Source organism: Peromyscus eremicus, chromosome 16_21, assembly GCF_949786415.1.
Source record: "Peromyscus eremicus chromosome 16_21, PerEre_H2_v1, whole genome shotgun sequence".
Taxonomy (NCBI): domain Eukaryota; kingdom Metazoa; phylum Chordata; class Mammalia; order Rodentia; family Cricetidae; genus Peromyscus; species Peromyscus eremicus.
Genome location: NC_081432.1, coordinates 16,328,168 through 16,341,445, shown reverse-complemented (window position 1 = coordinate 16,341,445; position 13,278 = coordinate 16,328,168). Strand labels below are relative to the sequence as shown.

The window sequence follows — 13,278 nt, the reverse complement described above, 5'->3', positions numbered from 1 at the left end:
TCCATGGGCACCAGGGCTGTAGGTAGGGTGCTGGCGTACTTGCAGGCTGAAACACCCATCCATATCCATAAATTGATTTTAAAATGATATATTCTGGAAGAGGAGAGCGTAAATGTCGTACGGGCTGTGGTGATGAATAACGCCCCCCTCCAGGTTAAAGCGCGTGCTCAGAGTAGGGTATGTGCAGGATTGAATACTCTGCTTACCCTGGAGGAGAAGCTGCCCTTCTGGAGTGGCGTGCGAGGGAGAGAAATGGGAGGCCAAGCTGGCATTTGTTTTGGTTTTTAAATTTTCAACATTGATATTTAAATGCAAGCAAAGATACTAGAGAAATACATTTGCTGCTGTTCCTATTTCTAGTAACAGGAATAAATAAGTTCACATACTTAGATACAAATATCACAGGCACATTTAGCAGGATTTTCTCCAAATCTGCTTTAATTGAATTGCAAACATTTCAATGATTTTTACGCCCTTTAGAATATTTATATTACCTCATTTGTCAATACACTATGCCAAGCTCTTTTTTAAAATTCCTTGATAATTTCAAACATTTGTGTATTGAATTTGGGCCATTTTCATCCCCCCATGACTTGATCACTCTCTGTCACACCCCACCCCACCCAGCAGATCCCTCCTGCATTTGATATCTTTGTTTTTAACCCACTGAGTTTAGCGTTTAGCTCGTACATGCATCCGTATCCTTTGGAAATAACTCTTAAGATCTTAATCAGAAAGGCATCGGGCCATAGTAATTGCAGAATAATTTGGGGGGGGGGGGGTGTGATTTTTTTTTTTTCTTTTTTGACAATGTTGGGTTTCATAGAGATGATCTCTCTCAAGTATGTTATGTGCGTTGACCATGTTCACTTCACACCCCCCAGCTTCTTTCTCCACTTTCTTCCATCTAATTGGTCATCTTTCCATCCCTCTGCCTCTCTTCTGATTTCATGCCGTATGTGTACATATAAATGGTTTTGTGTGTCTGTAAGTAATCTAGAACCCTCAAATGAAAGAAGTGTTGTTCGAATCTTAGATGGTCTTTTAATTAAAAAAAAAAAAAAAACAACCCAGAGCCAGATTTCAGGGTGAAAGCTGAAAGATCAGAGAAGCAGAACAGCCAGCCACTAGTTCTTACCTCTACGAAATCCTCAGACTAAAGAGAGTGAGATCCTGTCTCCTCACACCTTATATACCTTTCTCTACCCTTCATATTACTTCCTGGGATTAAAAGCGTGTGTGCTTCCCAAGCAAAGGCATGAGCTCTCAAGTGCTGGGATTAAAGGTGTGTGCCACCACTGCCTGGCTCTGTATCTAGTCTGGTGGCTGGTTCTGTCCTCTGACCCTCAGGCAAGTTTATTAGGGTCCACAATCTATCTCCACAGAGAAGATGCGGTACTTGTCTCCGAGTCTGGACTGACTTTGGTTTCCAGCCGTCACTGTCATCCTGCCGATAGCGTCATTTCTGTCTTTACAACCGCATGAGTTCCGCTTCCTATACACACCACATTTCCCTTGAGGGTGGACCTCCGTGCAAAATCCACAACTCAGCTCTTAGGAACAGAACCGTAACAGCCTAGTATTGATGCAGGGGGAGGGTCTTGGTCCTACCTCAACTGAATGTACCAGGCTTTGCTGACTCCCCATGGGAGTCCTTACCTTTTTGGAGGAGGGGCTAGGGGCGTGGAAGGCTGGGGGGGAGCAGGAAGAGGGATGAGAGGGGAATCTGTGGTTGGTATGTAAATCCAGGTGTTTTGTACTTCAACCCCAGTCTCCGCTGAGTCTTAAAGTACTTACGAAACTATCTAGTGCATGCCACCACAGGAGCATGGAGGCACAACCCAGAGTCACGCATGCTTGGCAAGCACTCTGCCAGCTGAGCGACATCCCCGGCCCTGCTTTTATTTTTTGGTAAATTATTCCAGGTACAATGGAGTTGCCTGGTTAAGTACCACTCTGCATCTTAGCACTGATAGTGATGTGGTGGATCTCGGGGAAAGAAAACTTGAGACACTTCTAACCACTTCAGACCATTGGGTAGTACTAACCACCTGCCTGCGTGTACGGCACAAGGAAGGTTCTACCTGGTATTGCTGTGATGGGCTTTTTTTAAAAGGGGAAGAAGACAGACAGGCAGGCATCTAATTGAGCTGTGTGACAATCAGGCTCCATTAACCTGCTGGGAAATGGCCATGTTAGCTCCTCATGTGAATGAACACCAGGGCTGACGGTGCTCTGGGAGGAAAGTACAGGCCTGTTGAGCTTTAAGGCCAGGGAGGGCGGTTTGTCAGGAAGTCTGTCAAGCAGAAATTCCCTCCCAGCAGCACTCTGTCCTTGGATCACAGAGTGAAAGCCGACTGGTCCTGGTGATCACACTTCAGCACTTTCAGGGCTGACGTGACTTCTAAAATCAGGTAGAAGCTTTGACTCAGCGCAGTGCGGCTGAGCGTGACCCAGCGAAGGTGCTTAGCACGGGTGTCTCCTGTTAAAATCTAACGTGTGGACCGACCATCTGTTACACAGAGCTTGCCTTGTAAACACGTGGCCCTCAGCCCTGGGGGGCGGGAGGGGGCGGCCTAGGTGTCTTTAAACTCAATGGGATAACTTCAGTATTGGTGAGCTTTGGTATTGAGTTTGAAATAGCAGTTGAAGCATAGAGGTCTTTGCGCTTCTGGGGTCACCGAAGGGATTCCTTCGGCTGGTCCTCTCTGATGTGTGGCGTGGCAGTGGCAGGCCTCTGGGGGTAGTGAGGTCTGCCCAGGTGGAGCAGTTTGACTCGGAAGTTGGCACTAGAAATGTCCCCAGGGTACAGCCTCCAGTTTTACCTTCACACCTTTGCTGCTAGGATGTCTTCTAGGGACCACTTGAACACAGGTGTTTGAACTCCCTCCCTCCTCTCTCCTTCTAGGTATTTTAATGAGATGTCTGCACAAGGATTAAGACCTCGCACTGTGTCCAGCCCAATCCCTTACACGCCTTCTCCCAGTTCAAGCAGGCCTATATCACCCGGTGAGTGTGTCCTCTGCTACCACAGTGTGACTTTTCGGGGGGGGGGGGGAGGGGAGGGAGGCGGTGCTGGGAATTGAACCCACGGCCTCGCACGGGTGTAGCCAAGTGCTCCCCACTGATTTTTCAGCTAGCTCTGCTGATATGTCTAATCAGCAGCCCTGGTTGTGTGTCCTTGTGTTTTTGAAAAATAAGTCACCGTCGGTTCTGAGTGTTGGCTTGAAGATCCTAAATACAAGGACTGTGTGGGTTTTTTTTTTTTTTATTACTATTTTATTATTTAGTGTTTTTCTTTAATTTTTAACTTTTGAGGACTTCATACCATCTATCTGCCTCCTCTTCCTCAATGTTCACTGAGCCTTGGGTATAGATTAGTTCTTAACCTTAAATTTGACCTGAAAACCCCTTTCTAGAGGAGGACTGCGTGTGTGATTAGTCCCTGGATGGGCAGGGTCCCGGGTAGATTCCCAGCATACCTTACCGTGCGTCTTCTGTGGGTCCCCTCACTGCATTCCTACTCCATTCATCTCCCTTTTGCTTCCAGTGATACTGTAGCACCCTTCTTCCCTTGTTAAAATAGAAGACGCGGACGTTCATGGGTTACCAGCTCTCCGTCCTTGGGCCGGGAAGAGGCCAGGGTGGGCTTCCTTGTCCAAAACCAGGATTCCTCCTCACCTGAGCTGCTTCCTGATACTTGTAGTGATTTGTGAGCCAGGCCTGGGAGGCCAGGAAGAAGCAAGGCAGCTGCTTCCTCGTCTGCTTTGTGTTACCCAAGGGCTCCTTTCCCAGCATGCTTGGCTTCATCTGACCCCCCAAAATACTCCTCAGTGTCCCAGGTCCAGCACCAGCAGCATTGCGTGGGACTCCAGTGTTGGTGGGCCAGTACGGGATCCACCCTCAAGGATGAGGTGGAAGTGAGGCAGAGGGTGGGTGGCGGGAGTAGCGGGGAGAAGCTGGCAGACCTTGTGGAGACCTCTGTTCATGTGCTAGCTGGTGAACACGCTGCAGATAGAGTTGAGGGACAAGTCTGTGGGGGTGGCGCCAGGTTGGAGGAGTGTCACCCTAGGTGGGTGGCCTTGCAGAGGCTTTGTTAGGACTGTGGTTTGTTTCGTCTGAGGTCATGGTGAAAACAAGGATGTCCCTTAAGGTTGACGAAGGGGACGTGATGCTCCACAGCCACAGCAGTTAGGACAGTGTGGTAGGGATGTCTTGGCTTTATCAGTGTGGGGTCTGGCCAGCCCTACAGTGACTTTTAGTGAGAGATTATTATTATTATTATTATTATTATTATTATTATTATTCTTTCGCTGTGTGTGTGAACCACGTGCGTGTAGCGCCTTCGGAGGTCAGAAGGGAACATTGGGTCCCTGAGACTAGAGTTACAGACGGTTGTGAGCCATCATCCTGGGGGTCCTGGGGGTTTGCATCGGGTCCTCTGGAAGAGCAGCCAGTGCTCTAACCACTGAGCCATCTCTCCAGCTCCCTACTCCCTTTCCCTCTTCAAAGGAGACACTCAGTGCGAACAGTAAAGAGTCTCCCACACGGTGGCAACTCTTCTGTTGTAGATGTGAGCGCTCTGAGGCAAAGGAGACCAAGGATGACCAGGGATTCCTCTCAAGATGAGCCATGGGTCTGGCCATTGTGCCTTGTTCTTATCAAATAGATGTCCCCAATCTGGATCTGTTCCTCTAGTCTCCAGCGGCTGTCAGTCTGTCCCCAGAAGTGGCTTTTAGCTGCCTCTTCACTTTCTCCATAATAGTGCTAGGCTGTCATCCCCACGGTGAAGGTCTCTTTTTACCTTCTGATTTATTGGCGGAAAAGGAAATCGAAGTCAGGAGTAAGAGGGGAGGGTCGCTTTGTAGCAGGCAGGAATGCCAGCTCATGTTGAATGTAATTTAATATCTTGTTTGATCTGCTTAAAGCTGACAACATTCTTACCTTTTTTTTTTTTTTTTTTTTTTTTTTTTTTTTTTTTTTTGGTTTTTCGAGACAGTGTTTCTCTGTGTAGCTTTGTGCCTTTCCTGGGACTCACTTGGTAGCCCAGGCTGGCCTCGAACTCACAGAGATCTGCCTGCCTCTGCCTCCCGAGTGCTGGGATTAAAGACGTGCGCCACCACCACCCGGCTGACAACATTCTTAAAGGCACGTCTGTAGTAGGAAGAATTCCTGTGTCCCGGCCTGCTCGCAGTCGGGACAGATCTCTCCCACTTCCATCCCCCAAGTAAACACACAGAGGCTTATATTAATTAAAACTGCTCGGCCATTAGCTCAGGCTTACTACTGAGTAACTCTTACACTTAAACTCAGCCCATTTCTGTTAATGTATATGTTGCCATGTTTTCTGTAACTTTACCTGCGTGCCATTACATGCTGCTCCCTGGACTGCGGGCTGGCATCTCCTGACTCAGCCTTCCTCTTCCCAGAATTCTCCTGGTCTGCTTATCCTGCCTATACTTCCTGCCTGGCTACTGGCCAGTCAGCATTTTATTAAACCAGTGTACAAGAACATTATCCCACAGTACATGTCATTTCCAAATGATCAGAAATAATACTGCAGTCACTGGGTTGGGGGGGGGGGGCAGACCAACAAATGTGAGAGTTTGGTTTAGAATAGTATTTCTGTTGTTGAAATGATCTGCAAAGCAATCCTACTGCATTTGTATAATGGTACTAAGGTGTTCTCAATAGCATGTTTGGATGTGTCTAAATCGGGAGTGGACAGTAACTAGGTCTAAAAGCAGCTTTGTGTCCCCAATAACATGAGTGCACCCAGAAGACAGATTTGGTTTCTATCTCTGTTCTCAGTTAAAAGGATCTTGGGCCACTTGGAAAGATGGGTGTGTGTAGATCTGAGACACCTTCGCAAAGTAAAGCGTTTCTCGGAAACACTGGTAAGGATGTGACAGAAAATCAGGAGCCCCCAGATACCAAAGCTAGAGCAGTGTGACCAGTAAGGACCTATGTAGGGATGTGACTGAGAGTCAGGAGCCCTTGGGTACCAAAGCTAGGACAGTGTGACCAATGAAAGCCATCAAAGTATCTGCACTGTGGTGATGATTCTGTCAGCAGTGGACGTCAGAGACCACGGTACTTTCTAGTGGTGGTGTTCCCCAGCAGTTTGGGGACACTCTGATCACTCTCATTGAAATTGCTGACAGCCGGACGGTGGTGGCTCACGCCTTTAATCCCAGCACTCGGGAGGCAGAGGCAGGCGAATCTCTGTGAGTTCGAGGCCAGCCTGGTCTCCAAAGTGATTTCCAGGAAAGGCGCAAAGCTACACAGAGAAACCCTGTCTTGAAAAACCAAAAAAAAAAAAAAAAAAAGAAATTGCTGACAAACACATTTCCTTAAATGTGTCCCTTGTCCTTAAGATGCACTGAGTATACTCTGCTCAGCAGCCAGCGTCTGCAGATTGCCAGCTGCAACAAAGGTTGGTTATTGCTGTTATTTATTTTCTAATATATTCCAGGGCCAGAGGGTGAGACGAATGGTTACTAAGATTTAAGGAGGAGTAAGAATTAGTAAGATCCCCTGACTTAATCTTTTATAATCAACAGGGCCTGGGGAAGAGGGTAGAAAAAATTCACTAGTCACTCATTTAGTCCTTGCAGTAATCTGAGGGTGTTAGAGAGGTCATGTCCGCCAATGGTGGGATTTATAGCACAATGAGGTTAAATAATATGTCCTTGTGGCTCAGTACCAGGTGACAGAGGCGGACATCCCCAGCTTCCCTGGGCACCACTCCCTTGATTGATTTGGTTTAAGGTCAGAGTTGGAGTTAGGGTCGGTCAGAAGGCTTGATGTTCACAGTTGATAATTGCTGGCCTCTAGAGCATCAGGGCGGGGACAGGGGAGAGAATGAAGATATTTAGGTAGGTAATAGAGAGTCTTGGAAGATTCTTGGTTAGTGGTTTAACGTAGTTCAAATTATTCTTTGAAAAAAAATGAACCTAGTAAATAGGCTGGGATATTTTGTTTCATGAAAGGAATCTATTTTTTATTTCATGCTATGTTTTTATGTTTGTGACTTCTTAGCCTACATGTATGTGTAGCTGGAGTTTTCCTGCCTGGCCTACAGTCAGGACAAATCTCTGTCATCCGCCAGTCCCACAGCCGCTCAGACCCAACCAAGTAAACACAGAGACACTTATATTATTTACAAACTGTATGGCTGTGGCAGGCTTCTTGCTAACTGTTCTTACAGCTTAAATTAATCCATTTCTATAAATCTATACCTTGCCACATGGCTCGTGGCTTACCGGCATCTTCACATGCTGCTTGTCATGGTGGCAGCTGGCAGTGTCTCCCTCACTCCACCTTCCACTTCCCAGAATTCTCCTCTCTCCTTGTCCCACCTATACTTCCTGCCTGGCCACTGGCCAGTGTTTTATTTATTAACATATTTGCCATACAGAACATCCCACAGCATGTATGTATGTGTATCATATGCATACCTGATTCCTTCGGGGAAGAGGGGTTTGGGGGCCCTGGAACTGGATGGTTTTGAGCCACCATGTGGGTGCTGGGAATCAAACCCAGGTCCTCTGCAAGAGCAACCAGTGTTCTTAACCACTGAGTGCACTTAAGAGATTTCCTGAACGCTGTTTAAAATTAAGGAGTCACTTCCTTTTAAATACATCTTGGATTCTCTTGCCGGGTGGGGGGGTGTTTATTCATTTGTTTTTTGTTTTGTTTTGTTTTTCTTGGTGTGGTGGGGATTGAACCCAGACCTTGTGCCTGGAGACAGCTATTTTAGCATTGAGTGGGACACCCCCGCCTCCACCCCCAGCCTCACCATTACCTTCCTAAGAAGCAGAATTAGGGTTCTGTTCCCGGGCTGTTACTTGAAGACAACCTCTTGAGCCTCAGCGTCAACAGCTTGTGAAATGACCGCTTTGGTCTTTAGACTGGTGCTTCGTCTCAGAACACGCCACTTTGTAAATGTGAGTCAAGAATCAGTTGTCAATGGAGAAATCTATCAGACAAAAAGCACCACTGACAAGTCGGGAAATAAGTTCTTGGCATTTGATATGGAGGGCACAGAAAAGTCCTGTAAGATACTCGGAGTATCTTTGAAAGAAGATGGTGACACCGGTCCTTGTCCAGACCCTTCTCTCTTAGGGTTTTTACTTCATCCATTTGTATGGCTCTGTATTAGTTACACGATGACCGAACATTTTTTGACAGGAAGCAACCCAAGGGGCAAAGGGTGGGTTACAGCCTGTCCCGCCAGAGAAGAACATGGGGGCGGGAGCATGAGGCAGCTGGTCACTTTGTGTCCACAGGCAGAGAACAGACCCAGAAGTGAGGCTGAACTCTATAAAACCTTCAGGGTCTCTCTACTGGACCCCTCCTTCTGAGGCCCTACCTCTTAAGGGTTCCACAGCCTTCGCAAACAGCGCCATCTGCTGGGGACTAAGTGTTCCCACACACAGGCGCCTGTGTGGGGGGGGGGGGGGTGAGTAGACGTTACACACTGAAGCCACAGCAAGGTCCTACCCCGTGCAGTTTTTCCATTTAGATGCTGGGAGTGAAAGGTCAAGTGCTGGATTGATGCAGCGTTGCCCAGACCAGTACAGCCTTCAGTACCAGCTCTCTAGAGCTTCTCCAGAGCATCCACAGTTAGTCACTCTGAATATTTCAAATAGGGCTGATTGGACCCTATCCCAGGCCTATCTGATGAGAGAGAATTAGAGTGTAAAGGGGTGTGTGTGTAGGGGGGGGGGGGTACACGTACTTGAAGGCCAGAGGACAGCCTCAAGCATCATTCCTTAGAGAGGGACCTGTCCGTCTTGTGTCTTGAAATAGTGTCTCTCGTTGACCTGAGACTCACCAGTTCAGCTAGGCTGACTGACCGGCAAGCCCCAGGGGTCCTCCTGGCGTGTCACATGGGCGATGGGGATAGTGCTCGGGCCGGGTCCTCATGCCTGTGCAGCAAGAACGTCACCACCTGAGCCGTCTCCTCAGCCCTGATGTGTGCTATTTTTCTTGGCATCTTTCAGGGAACATTGGCATGTGTGGGGCTTTTGTATCCTGGACCAAACACTTGCAGGTGGCAGAGTTTGTGTGCGTGCAAACACACACACACACACACACACACACACACACACACACGCACGTGTACACACATGCACACACAGTTGTCCTGATGTATCTCATCTCTCTCTTCCTTTTCTTACATGTGATTCTCACTCTTTTCTCACTTTCCCCTGGATTCTTCTACGCTCTTCTGTAAAGGGCTAAACTGGCAGGGCTTGACTTTTTTTTTTTCTTAAGCTGTGGCAAGCCCTTAGCCTGAGGTCTGCCCTCTCTTTGAGTGTCTCATACCGTGGTTACCTGTGGGCACAGTCCGTGCTCCCCAGCTGCCCTTTCCATCTCACCGTGATGGAGCCTCAGGCCCGCAGAGCAGCAGACCTCACCTTTCTCCCCTTCCTCCTGGTCCCCGGCAGCCGCCATTCTCCTGCGTCCGTGCCGTGCCTCTCCAGATTCCACATGGACGTGGAGCCGTGCCGTATGCCGTGTCCCTCTGTGACTGTTGGACTTGGTGTGGTGCTCTCTGGGCGCACGCGTAAGGCAGGATTTCCCACCGTGTGACAGAACAGTGCTCGCCATCTGTATCGCTCTTTCCTCCTTCGTCCGCGCAGCCGCTGGTGAGCAGTGAGCCTGTTTTCACGCTGCAGGTTTTACCCACTGGTGAACACAGATGTGCTCTGCAGCTCCATAATCCACTTGATGCCTGTGGGTGGTGTGACATAAAAGGTGTTTTTTTGTTTGTAGCAGGCTTTCTCTAGGGCCACCAGCCAGCTCCCAAATCATGACACAGAGACGTCTTAAGAGTTACAAGGGCTTGGCCATGTCTTGTTTGTCCCACCAGCTCTTATAACGTAACCTGTGTCTCCTCATCTTTGTTTTGCTCGGGGCTTTTCCCCCCTCTCTTCCTTCTGTATATCTTACTCTCACAGCATCTCGTGCCTGGCTTCTGGCCCTGGGCGTCTCCTTCTCGTTCTCTTCTCTCTCAGTCTTAGATTTCTCCTCCTCCTCCTCCTCTCTGTCCACCTCTCTCTCTCTCTCTCCTGCCTAACTGTCGGCCATTCAGCTTTTCACTAGACCAGTCGGGTGCCTTCGGCAGGCACGGTGAAACAGCCACACATCTTTACGTCGTTGAACAAATGGAGCAGAAACAAATGTTTGCCTAGTTAAAGTGCTATTCCACAGGATTTGTTTGTTTGGTTTTGCCTGTGAGTGTGACGTTTTCCCAACACCATTGAAGAGATCGTTCTTGTCCATCCCTTCTTCATCTCTTGTCAGCCGTGTGAAGGGTCATTTGATGGCATGTGATGACCACGTTCATGTCTGGACTTAACTGTTCAGCCCCAGTTCTTCATGTTTGTTTTCTGTTTTTGTTTGTTTGTTTGTTTTTATGCCCCCTGTTACCCAGCATGCCGCTGAGTGGCCCCACGCCTCTGCTTGTCTGTCTGTCTGTCTTTTACATTTTCCTAGACGGTTGCCGATTATTCTAGACAACCAGGCTACAGACAACGTTGAACCTTGTTGCTCTTGTGTTTCAGGTCTTTCATATGCAAGTCACACGGTCGGGTTCACCCCGCCAACCTCCCTGACTCGGGCTGGAATGTCTTACTACAACTCTCCAGGCCTCCACGTCCAGCACATGGGGGCCTCCCACGGCATCACAGTAAGTGTCCTTGTTGGGAGCGGGCAGCTCCCCACTCCCCACGGCATGGTCCTAGCTGGTCTCTGGTTGGAGCTGAGGATTACTACTGTTCTCCATTTACCGCCTTGTGTCTTGGACCCCTTTCTCCCTCTAGCTACGGAGTGTTCCCGAGAATTCAACACAGAATTCTGGTGTTGAAACACGTATCCCCAGAGGGTGAAACTCGTCTTCATTGGTGGAGCTTGCCCACTATGAAATGTCATTTGAAGTCTGGACAGTGTCTTCCCTGAACTGTTGCCAGCTGCTTGCCGTCAGGCATCATGGGTGTTTCCGTAATATCGGAAAACACCTCTTCTCAACACCTTGGCAGTTCACTGACCCTTGGTGGCCTTCCTAAAAGTTGCCCTGGCTTCTAGTTTGAATTTTCTCTGCTGGATTCAGGAGAGTCAGGTTCATCCGGCTCTCGAGCTCCCTCAGCAGAGTTGCCCCGCACCCTTGACTGTGTGCTTGGCTGAGAGAACAGGAAAAAATGCCCACTTAGGATTGAGGGGAGCAAATAGTTCCAGGAGCCTTCCTCTGTGAAGTGACTCGGGGTGCCCATGCAGGTCTTTTGAAGCTTGAAGGATGTTGTGTAAAGGTTGCAAGTGTTCAGCACTCGGGAGGCAGAGCCAGACGGATCTCTGTGAGTTCGAGGCCAGCCTGGGCTACCAAGTGAGTTCCAGGAAAAGGCGCAAAGCTACACAGAGAAACCCTGTCTCGAAAAACCAAAAAAAAAAAAAAGGTTGCAAGTGTTGTGTCCTGACGCCCCAGAGTATGAGAAAAAGCTGAATGGTGAAGAGAAATAAGGACACAGGAGTGACAGGTTTAAGGGGAGACTATGGCATCTTCATTATTATTACTATTTTTCTTTCATTAAAGGGCCCAAGTTGAGTGTTTGGCTATGACAGATGCACTATCACTTTCTATTTACTTCTTCACAGGCATAGGTGTGAACACTACTTTGTGTATGTTGTCCCAGTTAGTTCAGGAACCACTAATGATAAAGAAGGAACCCATGGCTTTCTTGCCCTTGTCGGTCTTGGGTCCGATTCTCCTCAGCCCTGATTCGGACTTTCGTTGGAATTGAATCGATGTCCCAGACTGACCCTCTGTCCCTGTCCTCCCTCCCAGAGGCCGTCCCCACGGAGAAGCAGCAGTCCCGATAAGTTCAAACGGCCCACGCCGCCTCCGTCTCCCAACACACAGAGCCCAGTCCAGCCGCCTCCGCCGCCGCCCCCGCCCCCCATGCAGCCCTCGGTCCCCTCGGCAGCCACCTCTTCGCAGCCCGCCCCGTCATCGCAGCAGCAGCAACAGCAGCAGCAACAACAGCAGCAGCAGCAGCATTCGGTGCACCCTCCCTCCCAGCCTTAATGCATGAGCTTAGTCAGAATTTCAAGTCGGGACCGGTCTGATGGAGCCGCCTTCTCAACGCCAAAGGCTTCTTCCCTGGCATATTTGGATCTGATGTGTTTGCACTGAGGTTGTCTAGCTTCCTTCCTCATAGTGTTGTGAGTGTCTGTCGGAAACGCAGCCGGTGTTGTGGGTCTGCAACACTAACCAGACGACTTTTTTTTTTCCATCGGTGTTTTACTTGAATCTCCGTGTCCGTCATTCCCTGGCTGGAACATTGCTATCTGGTATTTGGTAATAAGAAGCAATGTGCAAGCCCTGCCCCCTCCCCCGGCCCCAGGGCTTCTTTTCTTGGCTTTTAGGTTTGCAAAATAGGAAGGGAAATGTTTTTTTTTTGTTTTTTGGGTTTTTTTTTTTTTTAAATTTTTTTTCCTCTGTGAATTTGCAGGAAATGACCGAGCTGTTAGAAACCCTCCTTCTCCAGTTCACAGTGGAGTTTACCGAACATACCAAGAATCGAGCACTACAGTTCAGACCTTTGCAAACCTAACTCTCAGTATAGGATTGGAAGTTAGATGAATCGGTGCCCACAACATGTCTAGTCTAGAGCTTTCTACAGACACACTTTTTACAGATTGTTTTTGATGTAAGTGGACCGCCGTGTCTCTTGTGAAACAGCCTACACAAACAAATCACATAGCTGTATCTTCTCCACATGTGCGTGGGAGGGGAGTTATCGCCTATTGAGATGTGAGTCTTTCCTTTCTCCTTAGAGTTAATCCACCTAAGCCAGTCCCTTCTGCCCTGTGGATAGATGCCTTCCCACCAGTGATCTTGACGACTGACTTGAATGTGGTCTTGGGTCTCTCCTGCAGGAGCCATGAGATTGTAACAGAGCCGAAGTGGTTAACCCTTTCCATTCTTTTGTGTTGTCCTGAGACAGAGGGTGAACAAGTATTTCCCAGGGGCAAACTGCTATTAGGAAATAACTACTGTTGGAAGTGTAGGTGGTACCTTAGCACCTGGCAGGAAGGAAGTGTAGCCAGCAAATGGGCTCATCGGCCTTGACGGCTGCTCGCTTCGCCCATCGTAAGTAAGGCAGGAGAGTTACCAGGAAGGTTCTCCACATGATTGCCGTTCATTCAGCACAAATAAATCCTTGGGTTTCACTCGGGGTGGGGGGCCCCGAGTGGCGCTCCTCCCGCCTTCAT

At 48.7% G+C, this 13,278-nt stretch overlaps 1 protein-coding gene across 1 annotated transcript in view; it reads left to right on the top strand.

The window, feature by feature from the left end:
* Ccdc6 (coiled-coil domain containing 6) overlaps positions 1-12,464 on the top strand; it is a 92,944-nt gene extending 80,480 nt beyond the window's left edge. Inside the window, exons 7-9 of the mRNA XM_059282032.1 lie at positions 2,909-3,009; positions 10,575-10,699; positions 11,849-12,464. Coding sequence (XP_059138015.1) covers positions 2,909-3,009; positions 10,575-10,699; positions 11,849-12,088 — 466 coding nt within the window. The 3' untranslated portion in view covers positions 12,089-12,464. The remainder of the gene's footprint in view (positions 1-2,908; positions 3,010-10,574; positions 10,700-11,848) is intronic.
* The last annotated feature ends 814 nt before the right edge of the window (positions 12,465-13,278 follow it).